The 22,097-nt window shown below is 40.9% G+C and overlaps 1 protein-coding gene across 2 annotated transcripts in view; it reads left to right on the top strand.

Annotated features, from left to right (window-relative positions):
* The window catches only part of LOC139444823 (protein DENND6A-like), a 44,516-nt gene that overhangs the window by 1,036 nt on the left and 21,383 nt on the right, over window positions 1-22,097 (top strand). For both annotated transcript variants that reach the window (XM_071225794.1, XM_071225795.1), the window contains exons 2-7: window positions 1,237-1,275; window positions 6,533-6,575; window positions 14,431-14,540; window positions 18,246-18,326; window positions 20,471-20,576; window positions 21,485-21,564. In XM_071225794.1, the coding sequence (XP_071081895.1) occupies window positions 1,237-1,275; window positions 6,533-6,575; window positions 14,431-14,540; window positions 18,246-18,326; window positions 20,471-20,576; window positions 21,485-21,564 (459 nt within the window). The remainder of the gene's footprint in view (window positions 1-1,236; window positions 1,276-6,532; window positions 6,576-14,430; window positions 14,541-18,245; window positions 18,327-20,470; window positions 20,577-21,484; window positions 21,565-22,097) is intronic.

Below are 22,097 nucleotides of genomic sequence, written 5' to 3'. Positions count from 1 at the left end.
TACAAACAATGTGAATGTTGTTTTCCATATACATTTCATGTCATCATGATCTCCCAACTTCTAAATGTTTATCAAAGCCTATTTTAACCATTGTTTGTGTTAAGGATAAAATATAACATATTATGCAGATGCACCTACATTCATGACAGCTAAAAAGATATACTTTGTTTTTGTGAGAAAAAATTATGAACATGATGAAATTATCATTCTCCATGCCCTCTGTCTTGGGCACACAGTAATTGTGACTGATCAATGGCAGAAATGAGAACACGGGGAAAACTCAGTTGCTCATGGTTCTGCAATTCAGTGTGCAGAGTTGGTTCCCTTTGCTGTGAAGGATCTGCTGATCATCAGCTTTCCTTGGGAAATACATATATATTTTGTATTTGTCAAAGCGTGTTAATGTCCAGCTGATTGAACTCAGGAAATGTTGTGATGAAGTGTTAACTTGAGGTGAGGTGAGGTGAAATTGGGTTTATCGTCGCGTCCAAGATTATTGCGCTTATATAGCGACGTGCATGCACGTGTATGTGTATGTGGCTGCTTGTACTAGTCCGGACTGATGCCGATTTATAGTGCTAGCTCACTGAGATACCATGCCGCAGTTTAACATGAATACCCCACTCAGACACAGTATACTGACTCCGATCCGACCAGTCCTTGTTTTAGCCCTTTAATGCCAAGCGCCAGACACGGTAACAACAAGTACCATCTTTTAACGTGCGGACGCTCTACCACTAGACCACGGAGGCGGTTCTTAACTTGAGTGATACTTATGTTAATTGGTTGACTTAGTCTTTGTATTGAAACAAGACTAACACTTACAGATGTCCACAACTCCTATCATATGGCTATTGTAACAACAGTTTTACTTAACCTTCCCTGAAGATTTTGCTACCTGTGAAGATCCGGGTAGAGAATAGGTCTGAACAACCCATGCTTGCAGTGAGAGGTGACTATGTTCGTCGTATGCTTGCTGCAAAAGGCGATTATGCTTGTCGTGAGAGGCAACTAACAGGATCAGGTGGTCAGGCTCGCATGTCATCTTATCCCAATTGCGTGGATCGATGCTCATGATGTCAATCACTGGATTGTCTGGCTCAGACTCAATTATTTACAGACCGTCGTCATATAGCTGGAATATTGCTGAGTGCAGTGTTAAACAACAAACAAACAAATGACTTGCTTATCAGACAGTATATTAAAGTTATTAATATTCTCCCCTCTTGGTTTCAGCTGATCTATCCCAGTCACATCAAGCTCACAGAGAAAGAGGTAGGAAGACGCCCTTGGTTTGGTCATCCCTCGATATGCTGTTTCATATTATTCACTGAAGAAAGACCCGTGAAGATCCGGGGTAGAATAGGTCTTCAGCAACCCATACTTGCCGTTTAAAGGCGACTTTGCTTGTCGTAAGAGGCAACTAACAGGATCGTGTGGTCAGGCTCGCTAACTTGGTTGATGCATGTCATCGATCCCAACTGCGTGGATCGATGCTCATGATGTCAATCACTGGATTGTCTGGTCCAGACTCGATTATTTACAGACCGCCGTCATATAGCTGGAACATTGCTGAGTGCAGCGTTAAACAACAAACCAACCAACCAAACCAACACTGAAGAAAACCCATGCATGAAGTCCTTTGGAATAGTGACTTGTCTGTCTGTGGAGTTAAACCTGTAGAGACTCCAGGTTATAATGAGATGGCACCTATTCTGGCCATGGGAAGTGACTCGATAGCTTGGTTGATAGCACGTCATCGTACCCCAGTGCCACGGATCATTGCTTTATGTCAGTTACTAGATTGTCTGGTCCAGACAGAATATTTAAAGGCTGTCTTCAGTCTTGCAAGGGGGGCGGTCAGGTAGCCTTGTGGTTAAAGCGTTCGCTCGTCACACCGAAGACCCGGGTTCAATTCCCGACATGGGTACAATGTGTGAAGCCCATTTCTGGTGTTCCCCGCCGTGATATTGCTGGAATATTGCTAAAAGTGGCGTAAAACCATACTCACTCACTCACTCACTCAGTCTTGCAAAGTTTGGCAAAGTTAAAAGACCCAAGAAGCCATTAAAAAGGACATAAAATATAAGTTCACAGGTTGGAATCCTTATTATAAGAAGATCTTTGGCAATATTAGCTGTTAATATTCACTGAATGACCTCACCATGCACACAGCATTGCATTGTATACAATAGTGATCAGTGAAATGTGTGATTATTTTACAGAACAATTCTGTCTTAATTCCATGGTGCAAAACAAATTACAAAGTCAACACCTGTTCTCACTGGCATGAAAATGTTAACCGTTTGAATATATCGATTAAGAAGCTGTAAATAAGTTCAGACATTCCGATAAATTCTTTTGTCCTCACGTGGTAAAGAAATTGCAAGAGAACTATCAGGTGTTGAAGTTGTTTCGGCTCTTCCAGCTTTGAATGCTTACCGTATTTGACGTAATAAGCGCCCAGGGCGCTCTCAAAGTTAGGAATAGGGGACTCTTGTTAGAATAAAATTTTGGTGAAAAACAACAGAGTTGAAAGATCGTAAATTTTGTGGTTTATGCTGACAGCCTGAAATGTTTATACACAACAGATATATTTTCCAGAATTTTATTGCCCATAATTAAGGGTGCATATAACACAAAAGTGTGTATTATACACGAATAAATAAGTCTTGTGTATATTAATCAATCGGAAGGGGTGCTAATTGGGATTGTTCACTAGCCAATATATTAGCAAATATCGCCGTGCACGCTTCATAGAGCGGGGTGCTTATTACGTCGAATATGGTATCTTGATTGTTTGGTTTGGTTATGTAGACTGTACTTTACCTATTCACTGCTGTATTGAGCTGTTGTTTGAATCAATAATATCAACAAACTCCGACAGCATTCTACAGTTTTATGTGTCTACTTTCTGGCTTGGGAATTCGCACTTCAGCGTTAGGCAAACTTTCTCGAACAAAGTGGTTGCAATCATAATACACATGCTGTAGTTGGATTTCAAATTTTAGATTTGTATTTGACCTAACAACAATAACAACAACAACAATAATATTAATAATGATAATCATGATAATAATAACTTTCTTTTTCCGAGTGACTACTCATAGAGCTACTGGTTAATAGTTCAGTGTGCACGAAAATTTCAATCTCAGCTCCTTTGGGAGTATACAAAGCCTGCTTAATTGGAATTATTTTGGATTGAAGTTTAGTTACTTATATTATTTGGTGCTAATCGTGTCAGCGTAATTCACACCAGTATAGTACAATCCTGGCTTATCAGTTGATCGTCATTAAAATTAAAAGGGAGAAGATAATTCTGACATTCATACTTCTGATAGTAATCTTTCATACGGACCCTGAAATAATGATATTGGAAACATCCCAAGCAAGTCTACAATGCTTTGGCACATCTAGACCAGATGCACAATGAAGAGATTCTATTGGCATTTTTCTATTATGTGTTAAAAGATAATCTGACGAAAAAGTCTTCAATATTAACAGTGTTTGAAATAGTTTTAAAACCCAACAAGACAGTCGGGCAGGTGACCCTTAAGTGTTGCCTGCCCATCTTCAGCGTTAGCGAGGGCACTGGTGGCCCAGTCATCTAAGGTGCCGCGATTCGCCGTGCAGAGTTGCATCCCTTGGGCTCTCCAGAAACCTATGATTGTGGGTTCGAATCCCAATTATGTTTTTAGGTTTGTCAGCACCATACCCGTGCTCGTGGGTTTCACCGAAGTGGTAAACGTCTGAGACCTCCATCACTTCGGGCTTTCCTCCTACATTAAGCTGACACGCCGTAATATAACTGGAATACTGTTAAAAGCAGACCAATGAAGATCCAGGGTAGAATAGGTCTTCAGCAACCCATGCTTGCTGTAAAAGGCGACTATGTTTGTCGTAAAAGGCGACTAACGGGATCAGGTGGTTAGGCTCGCTGATTTGGTTGACACATGTCATGTCATGTCATCGATCCCAATTGCGTGGATCAATGGTCATGATGTCAATCATTGGATTGTCTGGTCCAGACTTGATTATTTACAGCTGGAATAATGCTAAGTGCGATAAACCAACCAACCAACTGTTAAAAGCGGCGTTAAATCAAACTCACTCAAAGTTAGCCTGCATGTAGACCTTATACATGAAATTGCAAAAATTAAGAGACAACTCCCATCTTGATTCAGTTTAAATGATGCTACCAATCACTTGAGAATCTACAAGTAGTCATGACAAAACTGAATGTGAAAGTAGTCTTAAATTATCTGCCAGACAGTCGGGCAGGTGGAGAAAAATTTCATGCAGCCTGACAGAAAAGTTACCAGCCATGGGCTGGCAGACAAGCAGTTATTTCGGACACTGTATATTAATGGCCGTCACAGATAAATTATAGTCATGCGATAATCAGGTAACAAGTATATAACAAGTATATTGTTTCAAAGACCCAAAAAGAAAAACAGCATTTTCACTTTCACATGACTTTAATCATTATCCATATTGTAATAATTTATATTCATTATATTCCCCATATTTATAATTATATTCTGGCTTTCATTATTTCCTTGTCTCAGATAGATATCTATCTGTTGTAGGTGTTTGTCATATAATGTATTGTATCTCTAATTATGGGATTAAATAACATAATCACAGTTAGTAATGATATAAAAAACACCATCTTATGAAGTGTGTCAGTGGTTCTGTTGGTAACATATCGATTGTATTATTGTGTCTGCGGAAAGCTCTCTGAATCCCAATTACCTTGTGATAATAATAGGTCAAATGTTATTGATTGTTGGGCTGTTTGTAGGAGTAAATGACATCAGTGGCAATCTGTCTTTGATCTGTCACTCACAGATCAGTCACATGTGTCACGACTTTTGCAATACATGTGACCTCGTTACAAGGCTCATTGTAGCATATTAATCATAATAATATATTTTTGCTTTTTTAAAAGTGCTATATTGGTTTTGAGTGATTTCAAAGCATGTAGGTTCAGACATGTTGGACTGAACACAATGATACTGATCTGAAAAAGAACTTATTGACATATTATTGCATTGGTTCCTGGACAATTATATGAGGTGAGGTGAAAATTTGGTTTAACGTCGCGTCAAAGATTATTACACTTATATAGCGACATGCATGCACGTGTGTGTGGCTGCTTGTACTAGTCCGGACTGATGCCGATTGAGCCAACTGAGATACCATGCCACAGTTTAACATGAATACCCCACTCAGACACAGTATACTGACTCCAAGCCGACCAGTCTTTGTTTTAGCCCCTTAAGGCCGAGCGCTAGGCTAGGTAACAACAAGTACCATCTTTTAACGTCTTTTGGTATGATGTGGACGGGGATCGAACCCTGGACCTTCCGCTCTCTGGGCGGACGCTCTACCACTAGACCACAGAGGCAGTTGATAATTATATGAACAAATATGTGTAAATTGTAACCATGTGTTGCATATGTTAATCATGTAATTAATGTGAGCTTGAAATGAATGCGAAAAATAGGATTGAGACATTATTGTAATGTTATTATTCAGTTGAACTGCTATCACCCAATACTGTATCTGGAATTCTAAATCTACAACCTTGGTGTTATCATTTGCTGATAAGTCAAAGGAAAGTCTACTCACATTAATTTCATGACATATTTTAGGCCAAAGGTGGCCAAATTTCATGATTTACAGTATGTGAGTGAATGAGTGAATTTTTCTTAATCCCCTTGTATATGTAATAAGAAAATAAGTATTACCTCATATCAGCATTATGTTCACAGCAAATCATTCAGAATTAAGTATCGGTAGGTCAAAGGTCAAATTACCAAGACAATGCAGACTGAGTTGTATTTCCAGAAATCTTGAAAGTGTTAAGAAAATAACATGGTAGACAAACAGAACACAGGCATGACAGGCAAGTTTAATGATTATTTCAGCCATGTTGAAATGACATGTTCAACTCTACTTAGCTATTTCTTCATGTAATGGTATGTAATTTGAGGTCCCAAGGTCCCTGAAGTCTGCTGTTCTGTTGTTTGAATATGGAGACCTGTGAACATGGTGACCTTGACCTGTTAATGTTAGGGTCAAGAGAACGGCCTTGACATTCATTCTGAATTTGGAAAACTGTAGTAAACATTATGTGACAGAGTTTCTGAATGTTGAATATTTGCAGAATTGTAGATGTGGCCCAGATATACGTACCCTCTTCATCAATCATGTAATAAAAAAATGAGCTTATTGTCTCAGTGCTATTTTTGTTAGCCTTTTGTTTTTCTTCTTTTGTGAAAGTTTTTCATGTATTCTATTCAACTCTATCAAAGGTAGATTCATTTAAAGGTAATCATTGTCATCAAATGAAACATGACACAATTATATTCAATAACCTGAAAATATTGGTCAGTTATTCAGGATCGTAATGTTCTGTTTTGTAGCAATATAACAAGTGGCATGAACTTTGAAATTGCTTAAATTATTGTACAGTCTATTCATCAGCTTTGCATAGATTCATAGAACCGATGTTTTTATTTTTCAGAAAATGAACATCTGTTACTTGTCATTCCCTGACTCTAACTCAGGTACGTATATAAACTCACATTGATAGAAACTTCCTCATGTCCCCTTCTACACACAACCCTGTGTCTGTGTCAGAACGGTCTCTATGCTGTCACGATAAACAATTTTGATATTGACTTGTCACTTCTCAGAGCTGGGGGCTATTCCATCTTGTTTTCCTAATAGATTCACAATTTAGAACATAATGCGCTAACAACTAATAAGGCACATGTAATTTTAACAAACTGCAACACGAATCCCTTCTAAAATCTTCTGCCTTCAAATATGTGTTTTTATATTTTCGATCATGCAACTGTCTATATAATTATCTCATTGTTGCCATCAAGAGGGTACTCCTCAATGGCAGATGAAAAATATAATTTCCGGTCTGGTTTTCAACTTGATAAGTAAATATATTGTTGCATGATCATGATGATCAGTATTTGAAGGCTGGAGGAAGGAAGTGAATCATGCTGCATTTGTCATTTGAATCACAGCACATGCACTTGACCGATGCATATTGTTTGTTTGTTGTTTAACGCCGCACTCAGCAATATTCCAGCTATATGACGGCGGTCTGTAAATAATCGAGCCTGGACCAGACAGTCCAGTGATTGACATCATGAGCATCGATTTACGTAATTGGGATGAATGAGATGCAGATTTGCATTTCGGGAATCTAATATGCAAACATTAGGACTGCCTGTGGCTCTGTGTGGCGACAAGTCAATATCAAAATCGTTCATAGGGAGCAGCACGGAGATACAGTTACCATGGTTACTGCAGGTATGTCAGAATAAATCTGAAGGGCCCAGTGCCACATACTGTCTTAGCGCTGAGACGGTTGTAACATCCATACACTAATATGATCTTATGACAGATTTAACACTAAGACTGCTTAGTGGAACAGGGAAATGGACGCAACTTGCTCAAATCGATCTTAGCGCTAGAAAATAATGCATGCCAATGTTAAAGTATCAGAGTTACAATCGTCATGGCACTAACATCGGTTTGTGAATGTGGACCTTGGACCTTATTCTACAGAGTGATCTTAGCACTAAGATTAATGTACGAGCGTAACTCCCATACTTATTATAGTAACAACGCCCAGGAAGTAGTGATCTTAGCATACAGTTTCAGTAAACATGAGGTACAGTGGATCAAGCCAGTAGGTGCCAAGACAGCTAAGCTTACATTGCTCAAACGACAATGTTCATGCTTGATACTGTGGGCAGCATGTGTCATATACAGTCAAGTCTCGTTAATCCGACAATCGGCTTTATCCGACACAAATGATGGGAACTGATTGAATCAGTGCTATTTAGACCCGTTAATCCGACAGTCTCGCACTCCAACTCCGACACACCTAATTTGCAAAAAATTACCGAAATCACTCATTAATCCGACACAGTGATCAGCGCACTCCGTGGTCATCTGCCCGCGAGTAAACCGTGGCTGCATGTGTCTCGGGATACACCACTCTGGAAAATATATCCTTTCCATATCACTCGATGAGAGAAACATGACATTTTACTCGACACATGAAATACTCTCTATATATTGGAGGAAGATTGTATGTACAAACCCATGATGGCTTGGCGATGTTAAAACCTGGGATAAATGTACTGCTGACTGTCATTCACCCATTCAATCTTATACATATACCGTATTCGACGTAATAAGCGCCCCACTCTAATAAGCGCCCACTGCGATATTTGCTTATATATTAGCTAGTGAACAATCCCATTTAGCACTCCTTCCGATTGATCAATGTACAGAAAACTTATTTATTCGCATATAATACGCACTCGTGTGCTATATGCATTCTTAATTATGGGCAATTAAATTCTGGAAAAATATATCTGTCGTACATAAACATTTCAGGCTGTCAGCATAAACCATGAAATTTATCTTTCAACTCTATTTTTTCCACCAAAATAATATTCTAATAAGAGCCCCCTATTTCTAATTTTGAGAGTGACCTGGGCGCTTATTACCGGTACGTTGAATACAGTATAAAAACTTTAAACATATATAATATACATATCTTTGAACAAACTAGGGCACAGGTAGATTGTATCAGAGTGTTAAAAGGTGAGAATATGATATGGGTGTGGTTGCACAAGTAGAGAAAGGCGGTGTGTGTGGTGGTGGTGGGATGGGGGGATCATAGAGCTACCATGTCTTTGTGGGACAGGGCCAATGTCATTCTACATAGTGATCTTAGCGCTAAGATGATCTTAACTTGCATCCTTTTATATAACCTTACAGAAGTCGTAGGGCTACCATGTCTTTGTGGGACAGGGCCCTTGTACTTCTGCATTGTGATCTTAGCGCTAAGATGATCAGAACTCTCATACTTTAACATAGGCTTATGATAGTCATGGAGCTAAGACCATATTGACCCAGCTAGGAATCGATCCGTGTGCAGTGATGCCGTGGTGGGTGGGGTCACTAGCAGGCACCTATTCATTGACATATTGATAAGATACTTTCAGCAGAGGTCCAGTAATATGGATTTCAATTAGTCAGCGTTCCCGTTTACCGGTAATAACCAGTTTTTTACCGGTAAACTTTGGCTTGGACTGGTAATTCATGTGACTGCCAGTCCCTGTGGACCGGCAAATAAAGTACCTTATAAATCTTTGTTGTTGAACAAAACATTGGTGATATTCATAAAAGTACATTTTTCAAACTAAGTCAGCTTGTCTGTTGCCATCAGGGTTTCCCCTGGTCTATTTCAAGGTTAAATATCCATTTGTGGCGACTTTTGTCTCAAAATATTACAAAAGAGAGATAAAATTGTGACAGAAGTTTGTGTGAATGACATGTAGATCTAACTAAGTTACTTCAGAGGTGACATCTTTGCACTGAGCATGATGTTGAAAGAATTAAAACTGAATAATTTGCATACATTTTTTTATTTGTTGAAAGTTGGGACTGGCAAAAGTTAGAGGGGACTGATAATTTTTAGAGTTGCCTATCCACAAGGACTGGCAGTTTCAAAAGCCAGTGGGAACACTGATTAACTGGTTGGTCATTCCTCGCTCACCTGACCACCAACCCTTTTTGAGAATAGAGGCATTGGGGTAGCTTAGTGGTTAAAGCAATGGTTTATCACACCAAAAGTTCAGATTCAATTGTATTCGCAGCAAGGATGTTGCAGGAATATTGCAACATAAAGCCCTTGTCCCCCCATTAACCTACTTTTGAAATCTGATAACTACTGTCATGTCCTAACAGTAAATGTATTCTAAGGGCAGTGCTCATTTTTAGCTCACCTGACAAGTTACGTTGCATCACTAGTTCTATCAACAGTCAGGGCGGTCGGGTAGCGTAGTGGTTAAAGCGTTCGCTCGTCACACCAAAGAGCTGGGTTCGTTTCTAAACATGGGTACAATGTGTGAAGCCCATTTCTGGTGTCCCCCGCCGTGATGTTGCTGGAATATTGCTAAAAGGGGTGTAAAAATTCACTCACTCACTCACTCACTCACTCACTCACTCACTCACTCACTCACTCACTCACTAGTCTTTACAGACCGCCTCTGTGGTCTAGTGGTAGATTGTCCACCTAAAGAGCGGAAGGTCCGGGGTTCGATCCCCGCCGCGTTAATACCAAAAGATGTTAAAAGATGGTACTTGTTGTTACCCTGTCTGGCGCTCGGCATTAAGGGGCTAAAACAAGGACTGGTCGGCTCGGAGTCAGTATTCTGTGTCTGAGTGGGGTATTCATGTTAAACTGTGGCATGGTATCTCAATGTGCAAGCACTATAAATCGGCATCAGTCCGGACTAGTACAAGCAGCCACACAAACACGCGTACATGCACGTCGCTATATAAGTGCAATAATCTTGGACGCGACATTAAACCCCATTTCACCTCACCTTTTCACCTCACTAGTCTTTACACCTCTTATTCATATCACAGGAGTAGACCAAAGAGGATTGCTTATTGACATTGAATGACCAGCTTGAATTTTGTTGGCTGGCTTTTTATACTATGACCAAGACAAGATTAGTTACAGGGTGCCCCGGTGAACAACCATACCAGGTGCTACTGATACTGGCTTGTAGCTCACCTGACTGAAGGTCAAGTGTGCTCATGTCCAGTTGTCCGTCTATTCTGTCTCTCCTCTCCTGTCCAGCCCGTGGAGCTGAAACTTTGTGTGAATGTTCTCAGCTCTGATGTCTCTCAACAGTGCTCAAAGAATGCCCGTAAGAGGCAACTAACAGGATCGGGTGGTCTGGCTTGCTGTCTTTGTTGATGCATGTCATCGGCTCCCAATTGCGTGGATCCATGTTCATGATATCAATCACTAGATTGTCTGTCCAGACTCGATTATTTACAGACCGCTGTCATATAGCTTGAATATTGCTGAATGCGGCGTTAAACAACAAACAAACAAAGAATTAATCCAATTAAGCCATTAATCATTGGTCAACATATATAGGATTAATTATTGATTCCTTGTGCACATAGTGCTCAAATTAAATAACTACACACGGAATGCCATTGACGACAAGGTTGGTTGGTTTGTTGTCTATCGCCGCACTCAGCAATATTCCAGCTATATGACGGCGGTCTGTAAATAATCGAGTCTGGACCAGACAATCCAGTGATTAATATCACGGGCATCGATCCACGCAATTGGGATCAATGACATGCATCAACCAAGTCAGCGAGCCTGACCACCCAATCCTGTTAGTCGCCTCTTACGACAAGCTAGTCGCCTTTTACGGCAAGCATGGGTTAACATTAACCCTAAACATGAACTTACCTTGCAATCAACTAAACATGAAATCCCCTTGTAATCAACTAAACATGAAATCCCCTTGTAATCAACTAAACATGAAATCCTCTTGTAATCAACTAAACGTGAAATCCCCTTGTAATCAACTAAACGTGAAATCCCCTTGTAATGTTATGAACAATGAAAATGTAATAATATAAAATGAAAGGGATTGGAAACTTAAAGTGAACTTACCGTATGTGAACAATGTAAATAGGTAACTCTCTCTTATGAGCCTATTTGGTTTATTTTCCCTAAACATGGGTATCAAATTAACAGTAAAAAAACCCAAAACAATTTGTGTTTGAAAATAGAGATGGCGTAGAAAGTATCGTGTTAACACAAGTCCCTGGCAACCTATGTCGGTCGTCAGAGGCAACGAAGTGACACGTGTGGTCAGACTCTGTGACTTGGTTGATTGTGTGTCATTGTACACTGATGGTGTTGAATGTTTTCTCACAATGAGGTTTGAAAGTTTCAAAGTATTTTTAATCACTGATGATTGGTGTGGGAGTACCGGGGATAAATGTAATACACGTGTCATTGGCAGTGAAAATAAGTTGCATCAGATTAAAAAAGTATGAGGGTGTGAGTGTGGTTTTACGCCACTTTTACCAATTTTCCAGCAATATCACAGCGGGGGACACCAGAAATGGGCTTCACACATTGTACCCATGTCGGGAATCGAACCCGGCCTTCGGCGTGACGAGCGAACGCTTTAACCACTAGGCTACCCGACCGCCCCTAAAAAAGTATGAAGTCCACATAAATTGTTAAAGTGAAAGTTGTATATACAGTCAAACACTGTTGTGTTGGAAGTTGAAGGGATCTACGAAAATACTTGAGTTACCCAAGGTTTGACAGCCGAAAAATGAACTTGGCATAAATCTACCAATTGGCATGAAGAATGAATAACACGAAATATATGCACCAAACAAAGAAAAACACCAAATAAATGGCAACTTTCCAGAGTAAATTTGGGCTGAAATACATATTTGGGACGAAAACGATTTTGAGACAATCGTAACTTCGACACATCCGATTCAACACATCAGCTTTATCTTCGAGACAAGGGGGGCACGGGTGACCCAGTTCTCCTAAGGCGCCGCGATTCGCTGTGCAGAGTTGCGTCCCTTGGGCACGCCAGAAACCTATGATTGTGAGTTCGAATCCCGGTTCGCCCCGAAAATGTTTCTAGGTTTGTCAGCACCATACCCGTGCTCCTGGGTTTCAGCGAAGTGGTAAATGTCTGAGACCTGCATCACTTCGGGCTTTCCTCCCACATTAAGCTGACACGCCGTGATATAACTGAAATACTGTTAAGAGCGGCGTTAAACCCAACTCACTCACTCACTCACTCACTCTTCGAGACAAGGGTAAGTTCGAAACAACGGGGATTGACTGTATATCAATGTAAAATGATTAATGATATGAATAATAGAAGTCACAAGGTGATTTTAATAAATGGTGAAAGCTTAACATCCTTGAGCAGTATCGATAAAAGTATTTGCAAACTTCAAACCATGTGGGCATATGTTGCATTATTGATCAGCTGACTGTCGGAGAGGTAACTGTACACCAGCTGATGCTGTCCCAAGCCGTGATATGTCGGCCATCACTCGTCAGTGCTGTTCACATGGGGAAGTGTTGTAGGGTTGTTATGTCACGTCTACTTCTGAAATGTCCTATGTGTGCATGAAGTAGTTATGCTGTTGTGGTATTTAAAATATTCTACTCATTGGTTGCCAAGTGCCACAAGGTCCTAGTGGCATTGCAGCTTGTGTCGACACCACTGTGACCTAGAGAAAAGAAAATACATCACGTTTTCCTCAAACATGACCCGCTCACTTGATGCCCCTACTGATATCAACTGACCTTTTGTTAATTATTGGTAATATGCGTTAATAGATGTGTTATTGTTTTAATTTTGTGACATTTTATGAAATTATGGTCAGATCAATAATTTACTATTGAAGACTGACTGAGGATGCTCTAGACACAGCCTGCATCAAATGTGCCGGACTGGTGGTCACTGGTTTGTCAGTCCAGACTCTTGTCATTCAGAAGAATGGTCAATGTTGGAGACATGTCTTTTTGGGGTCTTCTTCGACATTAAGCTGGCAAATTGTGAAAGGACTGCCATACAGTTCAAAGCTGTGTTTTTCACTCTCTCGCTCACTCACTCACTCAACCCACCTGTCCTCTCACTCACTCACTCACTTACTCACTCACTCACTCACTCACTCACTCACTCACCCACTCACTCACTCGCCCAACAACCCACTCACTCACTCACCCACTCACTCACCCAACAACCCACTCACTCACTCACTCACTCACCCACTCACTCACTCACTCACTCACTCACTCACTCACTCCATCGGTTTTCAAGGTCTGCAAGTGTTTCCATCTGTGATGAGTAAGGCAGCTGGTACTCCAACCAAAAAACAGACTATGTGTGTCACAGGAGCTGAAATATAAAATACTGGACTCGTTTTCAAGAAGTATACATGTTACATGTCGAAGGACAAGTAGTAGCTTTACATGTTACATGTTGAAGGACAAGTAGCTTTACATGTGACATGTTGAAGGACAAGTAGCTTTCAATGTGACATGTTGAAGGACAAGTAGCTTTCCATGTGACATGTTGAGGACAAGTAGGACACTAGTGATCAAAGCCTTGTGTTTCCTCTTACATTGTCTCTCAACAAGGAAATGATGTTTCTGAAACAGAAAGTAAAATTTTAGTATAAACAATTAATCATGTTATTGAGGAGTTAAGATATAAAAGAAACCATCAGAAAGAAAACCAAGTAAAGAATTTTCATATCCTTCATACTGTGAAATTTTGCCCCCTCCATGATCTGCCATGATCTGTTGCAGCGATGTTCTCGTGTTATTGATATAGCTGATCAGTCAGTCCCTTGTCCACAGTGTCTCTCATTAGCACCCTTTCTGCTGCCCTGGGCTATGACACGACTGACACCTCACCATCATGTTTCTGATACCGTGTTTCTCCTGTGCTGCCCTGGGCTATGACACGACTGACACCTCACCATCATGTTTCTGATCCTGTGTTTCTCCTGCAGGCTGTATGGGGGACACACAGTTCCACTTCCGGATCCGCCAGTGCCCCGGCCGCCGGCAGATGCTCCAGGCACACAGTCAGTACAACCGAGACTGCCCTGTCTCACTTCAGGTAACCACACGTAGCTGAACAGGTTAAAGATGGAATTGTTCAAATGATGATACAAGCTCTAAAGTTTGCATAGTCGACCGTTTTGGGGTAACTAAGAAAATAAATGTTAGCCACCCAAATCCAAGATGGCCACCAATTTTCTTTTCAGATAATTTGCCTTTGATGGAATAGTTCTGCTGACTTTAAGTCTTATTAGTGACAGAGAGTGAGCGTGTCCTCATGATTCAGTCTTAATGTACAGGTTAAAAGTTAAACTTTCTGGAATTGTTCAAATGATGATACAAGCTCTAAAGTTTGCATAGTCGATCGTTTTGGGGTAACTAAGAAAATAAATGTTACCCACCAAAATCCAAGATGGCCACCAATTTTCTTTAAAATAATTTGCCTTTGATGGAATAGTTCTGCTGACTTTAAGTCTTATTAGTGACAGAGAGTGAGCGTGTCCTCATGATTCAGTTTTAATGTGGTTCCAGGACACGATAGGTCACCTGTATACTGTGCTTTCTAAAACAGAGGTGGAGATGGGAATGGGTCGTCGCAATGTGTGATATGCCTGACAGTGTGTTACCCTGATGGAGTGGATCATTACTATTATCAACCACTAGTTTCTCCAGACACAATGAAGGACCATAATTTGACTTGGATTTGCTCATAGTGTGGAAATGAAAAATTTTCTTTTCAATTTCTTCAATAATGGAAATCCTTTTAACCATGTTCATGAGATTCTTTGAAAAGATCAGGCTCTAAGGAACTGGTATTTTGGTCGGATTTATAGCATGACAATGCATTCAGAATTAAGCATGACATGTCAAAATTAATACATTTTTCTTTAAACTGAAAAGAATATTTTTAAAGAATGATTTTGGTGGAGCTGAACTTATTTTTTGCTTGTACAAGGACTTGTTTTTCCTGGCACTCATCAGAATACTTATTAAATACAGGGAAACTATCACTATTTATATTCTATTTCTGTTATTTTTAAATGATATCCTTCCAGTTTCATGTTCCATGACCGCCATGATTGAAACATTAAAAAGTGTAAAACTTGAATCGTTCGCTCACTGCTGTGAAGTACAACCCATCTGTTAACATTGATTTGCTCTTCAACACCGTTAATCTAATGGATTCCCTGTATCATTGATTTGCTCTGCAACACCGTCAATCTAATGGATTCCCTGTAGTATCCTGTGTATTGATATAATTAACCACAAATTCTTTTTCTCTGGAAAGGCATAACCAAGTTCTACAGTGTTATAAAACAGGTCTTACATCTAGCCATGCTGCTATATCACAGCCCCATGGGTTCCAGGGTAGAATTGGTCACCCACCTGTGCTGGTTTAAAGAGGCACCCTAATGGATATGGTGGTCAGACTCCTTGACTTGGTTGATTGTAGTTATCACACCATGACAATGTTTTATTTCTGATAGGTTATATAGGCAGGCAGATACACTGTGAGTGGTACATAAGACTGTCAAGCAGGCAGATACACTGTGAGTGGTATATAAGACTGTCAAGCAGGTAGATACACTGTGAGTGGTATATAAGACTCTCAAGCAGGTAGATACACTGTGAGTGGTTTATAAGACTGTCAAGCAGGTAGATACACTGTGAGTGGTATATAAGACTGTCAAGCAGGCAGATACACTGAGTGGTATATAAGACTGTCAAGCAGACAGATACACTGTGAGTGGTATATAAGACTCTCAAGCAGGTAGATACACTGTGAGTGGTATATAAGACTCTCAAGCAGGTAGATACACTGTGAGTGGTATATAAGACTGTCAAGCAGGTAGATACACTGTGAGTGGTATATAAGACTGTCAAGCAGGTAGATACACTGTGAGTGGTATATAAGACTGTCAAGCAGGTAGATACACTGTGAGTGGTATATAAGACTGTCAAGCAGGTAGATACACTGTGAGTGGTATATAAGACTGTCAAGCAGGTAGATACACTGTGAGTGGTATATAAGACTGTCAAGCAGGCAGATACACTGTGAGTGGTATATAAGACTGTCAAGCAGGTAGATACACTGTGAGTGGTATATAAGACTGTCAAGCAGGCAGATACACTGTGAGTGGTATATAAGACTGTCAAGCAGGCAGATACACTGAGTGGTATATAAGACTGTCAAGCAGGCAGATACACTGTGAGTGGTATATAAGACTGTCAAGCAGGTAGATACACTGTGAGTGGTATATAAGACTGTCAAGCAGGCAGATACACTGTGAGTGGTATATAAGACTGTCAAGCAGGCAGATACACTGAGTGGTATATAAGACTGTCAAGCAGACAGATACACTGTGAGTGGTATATAAGACTCTCAAGCAGGTAGATACACTGTGAGTGGTATATAAGACTCTCAAGCAGGTAGATACACTGTGAGTGGTTTATAAGACTGTCAAGCAGGTAGATACACTGTGAGTGGTATATAAGACTGTCAAGCAGGTAGATACACTGTGAGTGGTTTATAAGACTGTCAAGCAGGTAGATACACTGTGAGTTGTATATAAGACTGTCAAGCAGGCAGATACACTGAGTGGTATGTAAGACTGTCAAGCAGACAGATACACTGTGAGTGGTATATAAGACTGTCAAGCAGGTAGATACACTGTGGGTGGTCTATGAAACTGTCAAGCAGGCAGATACACTGTGAGTGGTATATAAGACTGTCAAGCAGGCAGATACACTGTGAGTGGTATATAAGACTGTCAAGCAGGCAGATACACTGAGTGGTATATAAGACTGTCAAGCAGGCAGATACACTGTGAGTGGTATATAAGACTGTCAAGCAGGTAGATACACTGTGAGTGGTATATAAGACTCTCAAGCAGGTAGATACACTGTGAGTGGTTTATAAGACTGTCAAGCAGGTAGATACACTGTGAGTGGTATATAAGACTGTCAAGCAGGTAGATACACTGAGTGGTATATAAGACTGTCAAGCAGGTAGATACACTGAGTGGTATATAAGACTGTCAAGCAGGCAGATACACTGTGAGTGGTATATAAGACTGTCAAGCAGGTAGATACACTGTGAGTGGTACATAAGACTGTCAAGCAGGTAGATACACTGTGAGTGGTATATAAGACTGTCTAGCAGGTAGATACACTGTGAGTGGTACATAAGACTGTCAAGCAGGTAGATGAACTGTGAGTGGTACATAAGACTGTCAAGCAAGTAGATACACTGTGAGTGGTACATAAGACTGTCGAGCTGGTAGATACACTGTGAGTGGTACATAAGACTGTCAAGCAGGTAGATACACTGTGAGTGGTACATAAGACTGTCAAGCAGGTAGATACACTATGAGTGGTACATAAGACTGTCAAGCAGGTAGATACACTGTGAGTGGTACATAAGACTGTCAAGCAGGCAGATACACTGTGAGTGGTCAATGAGACTGTTAGGTTCACAATGTACACTGCACATAAACTCCAGTTAAGTGTCCCTATGGTCTCACTCAAAGCATTCGGCAACAGAACTTTTGCTCACACTGCATCTGTGCTCTGGAATTCCCTTCCAGTGGAAATTAGGCTATCTCCAACTCTGGACACTTTCGAGACAAAACTAAAGACTTATCTCTTTAGATGTGTCTATGACCCTGTGTGAGGTGTATGAGCGACTACGTAGATGGAAATGGCGCTGAAGAAATGGACTTTATTATTATTATTATTATTACACTGGGAGTCTATGTTTCAGTCGGACAGTGCTCACTACTACGGCTTCGTCTACTTCCGCCAGACCAAGGACAAGACCATCCGACGAGGCTACTTCCAGAAGGTAACGGGATGGATGGATAGAAACTTCTGTTTAATACCTCGAACAGGTCTCCCAGTGGCACGGCAATTTGCTGTGCAGAGTTGTCTCCCTCATCCCCTTTCTTGCAAGAAGACTTGTTCAGCCCTTCCCCAACCCAAAAACTCAAAAACTTCTCCTTAGAAACCACTGTAAATCTGAAGCTGAAACTTCACATGCTTCTTCCCAATGACGACCCGTAAAGATCCGGGGTAGAATAGGTCTTCAGCAACCCATGCTTGCCATAAAAGGCAACTATGCTTGTCGTAAAAGGCGACTTATGGGATCGGGTGGTCAGGCTCGCTGACTTGGTTGATGCATGTCATCGATCCCAATTGCGTGGATCGATGCTCATGATTTCAGTCATTGGATTGTCTGGTCCAAACTCGATTATTTACAGGCTGCTGTCATATAGCTGGAATATTGCTGAGTGTGGCGTTAAACAACAACAACCAACCAACCAACCAACCAATGATGATACCCCAACTTGTTCAAGAATGTCAAATCTGATTTGTCCCACTGAAAAACCTATGTACCGTATTTGACGTAATAAGTGCCCAGGGTGCTCTCAAAATTAGAAATAGGGGTCTCTTATTAGAATATTATTTTGGTGAAAAAAACTGAGTTGAAAGATCGTTATTGATGCTGAAATATTTAGGTATGACAGATATATTTTCCATAATTTAATTTCCCATAATTAAGGGTGAATATAACACATGAGTGTGTATTATACGCAAATATATAAGTCTTGTGTACATTGATCAATCGGAAGGGGTGCTAATTGGGATTGTTCACTAGCCAGTATATTAGCAGATGTCACCATGGGGGCTTATTAGAGCGGGGTGCTTATTACGTCGAATACGGTATGTCCCTTACTAATTTTTGTCATTTTTTGTTTCAAATGTAATGAAATTTGGTACATGTCAGCGGTGTTAGAAATTGGCACTAGTCCTGTAGTATTCTAAGGATGAGTAGAAAATATGCCTTTTTTAAAGGTTTTGCTATATGTTATCATTATGAGGACTAGTGGACTAAAACTGTTAGTATCTACCGCTGTGTAGTTGGTAGTGGGACAGTATATTTCGGTTTCTTTTTGCGATATTGTAAATATTGACCTTGATATGACCTTTGCACTACAACCTTAATGAAAGCTTAAACTTCTTATGGCCATGACATGTGCTAACGACATTTGGTATGTGTAAATAGGCGTGGGCTTAAGACTTCTCTTCTGGGTTTTTTTTGCAACTTTTTTAATTTTGACCTGTTGTGACACCACAATTCAAATTGCCTGATTCTTGGTTCCAAGTCTTTGGGTCCCGTACATTCTACCATGGCACTGTATGATCACGGGGCCCGTTCCACAAAGCGATCTTAGTGCTATGATTGTCATAAGCGGCTAAGCCTATGTTAAAGTGTGGTAGTTACGATCATCTTAGCGCTAAGATCGCTTTGTGGAACTGGTCCCCGGATTGAGGTCTGGTTCAATCTCATTAAAATCAGATCTTAGTTCCCGCTATTGCTAAACAAAGATCTGAGGACATCCCATTAGGGGTCACATCAGAACAACCTTTGATCTGACCAATCAAAGCGTGGCCTACCAGATCGTGAAAGTGACAGTCGGAATGTGTTTTCTAATCATGCAACCGCAAAGACGTTAACACGGGGTATTTCCAAGCGACAGTTACGACCCGTACGACAGATTCCGTTAAAATTATCGTCAATCTCTCGCTTCAGCGGGATAAACATTTGAACGGAGGAGGCGTTGCACAGTACATGGGAAGCACTGCCATACAATCTCAACCATATATTAGATGTTCGTTTGTTCAGGTTTCAAAATCACAATCAAAAACTGTGTAAACATATTTTTCAAGCGTAGTCTGAAATGGAAGTTGCCAGGTTGAAACGAGTGCCGTTAAGCTCGAGAAAGCTGCCTTCTAATTGGCTGATGTCGACTTCTTGGTAGTCATTTCAACAGTCGGTCAAAGTTTGCAAAAGGTCGTTCTGACGTGACACATAATAGGATGTCCTCAGATCTCTGTTTAGCGGCAGCGAGAACCTTGATCTGATTTTAATGAGATTGGGTCTGGTTTGTCAGTGATGCTGGAGTTCTGACTGGTTTTGTCTTTCAGTCCGTGGTTCTCATCAGTCGTCTGCCCTTTGTATCTCTGTTCAGTCAACTTGTGGGCATCGTCGCTCCCGAGTATTTTGAAAACGGTGAACCCAGCCTAGAAGCAGGTTGGTGGATCATGTCAATTTCACTTCATTTTGAATATTCTTCAGATTTCATGGAATCTATAACTGTTTTGATAGTTTTTATGAATGACCTATTTATTTGGAATTCTACTTGCAGTATGAAATTATGAGCATAACCTATTATATTAACAAACAAAAGGCTGTATTTAGAGGTTTTCAGGTAGCATTTTCCTACCATGTTAACATGAGCAAATCTTTGGACCCAAGCTGACTTTCTTCGGTGATATGACCGCCTCTGTGGTCTAGTGGTAGAGTGTCCGCCCATACCAAAAGACGTTCAAAGATGTTACTTGTTGTTACCCTGCCTGGCGCTCGGCATTAAGGGGCTAAAACAAGGACTGGTCAGCTCGGAGTCAGTATACTGTGTCAGAGTGGGGTATTCATGTTAAACTGCGGCATGGTATCTCAGTGTGCTGGCACTATAAATCGGCATCAGTCCGGACTAGTACAAGCAGCCACACACACACACACACACACACACACACATACACACATGCATGCCCATCGCTATAATAATAATCTTGGACATGACGTTAAACCTTATTTCACCTCACCCTTAGGAGATGGTATAACATTTATCTTTGTTCACATAATTGTTCATATTTACATTTCCGCTTCAAGTTCAAACAATCAGCCTTTTCCACTCATTTTAGCCATATTTGTGTATTTGACCATGTCAGAAGTCCAAGACTTGCAAGTGTAAGAAACAAAAAAGTCCAGTTGTCAGCAATTTGAAGAGGTCTGATAATTTTCATACAAATATTTCAGAGTTTTCAAGCAACTTTAAGCAATGCCAATTGCAGTGGCCCAAAAAGGGCCATATCCTACATCCTCAGTTGTGATTGAAATTGTTTGCATCCTACATGTCATGCTGTTTCCACTTGTTTCAGCTTGTCATGATATTGATCAGTGGCCAATGCCGTTGCCGGGCGACACACTGAACCTCCCCATCATGGGAACGGTGATACAGGTACGTGCCTTTGTCTCCTCATCAGCCGCCAGCCAGGCGTGTTAGAGCTGGGGCGCTCCTCTGTAGGCCAACACCTGCAATATCAGTGTCTCTCTACCTGACCAACACCTGCAAAATCTGTGCCCCCCTACCTGACCAACACCTGCAATATCAGTGTCTCTCTACCTGACCAACACCTGCAATATCAGTGTCCCCCTACCTGACCAACACCTGCAATATCAGTGTCTCTCTACCTGACCAACACCTGCAATATCAGTGCCCCCCTACCTGACCAACACCTGCAATATCAGTGCCCCCCTACCTGACCAACACCTGCAATGTCAGTGTCTCTCTACCTGACCAACACCTGCAATATCAGTGTCCCTCTACCTGACCAACACCTGCAATATCAGTGTCCCCCTACCTGACCAACACCTGTAATATCAGTGTCCCATTACCTGACCAACACCTGTAATATCAGTGTCCCTCTACCTGACCAACACCTGCAATATCAGTGCCCCCCTACCTGACCAACACCTGCAATGTCAGTGTCT

The sequence above is a fragment of the Haliotis cracherodii genome, unplaced genomic scaffold (genome assembly GCF_022045235.1).
Source record: "Haliotis cracherodii isolate W230 unplaced genomic scaffold, xgHalCrac1.p SCAF_6, whole genome shotgun sequence".
In the NCBI taxonomy this organism is placed as follows: domain Eukaryota; kingdom Metazoa; phylum Mollusca; class Gastropoda; order Lepetellida; family Haliotidae; genus Haliotis; species Haliotis cracherodii.
This window is presented reverse-complemented; position numbering and strand designations above follow the sequence as displayed.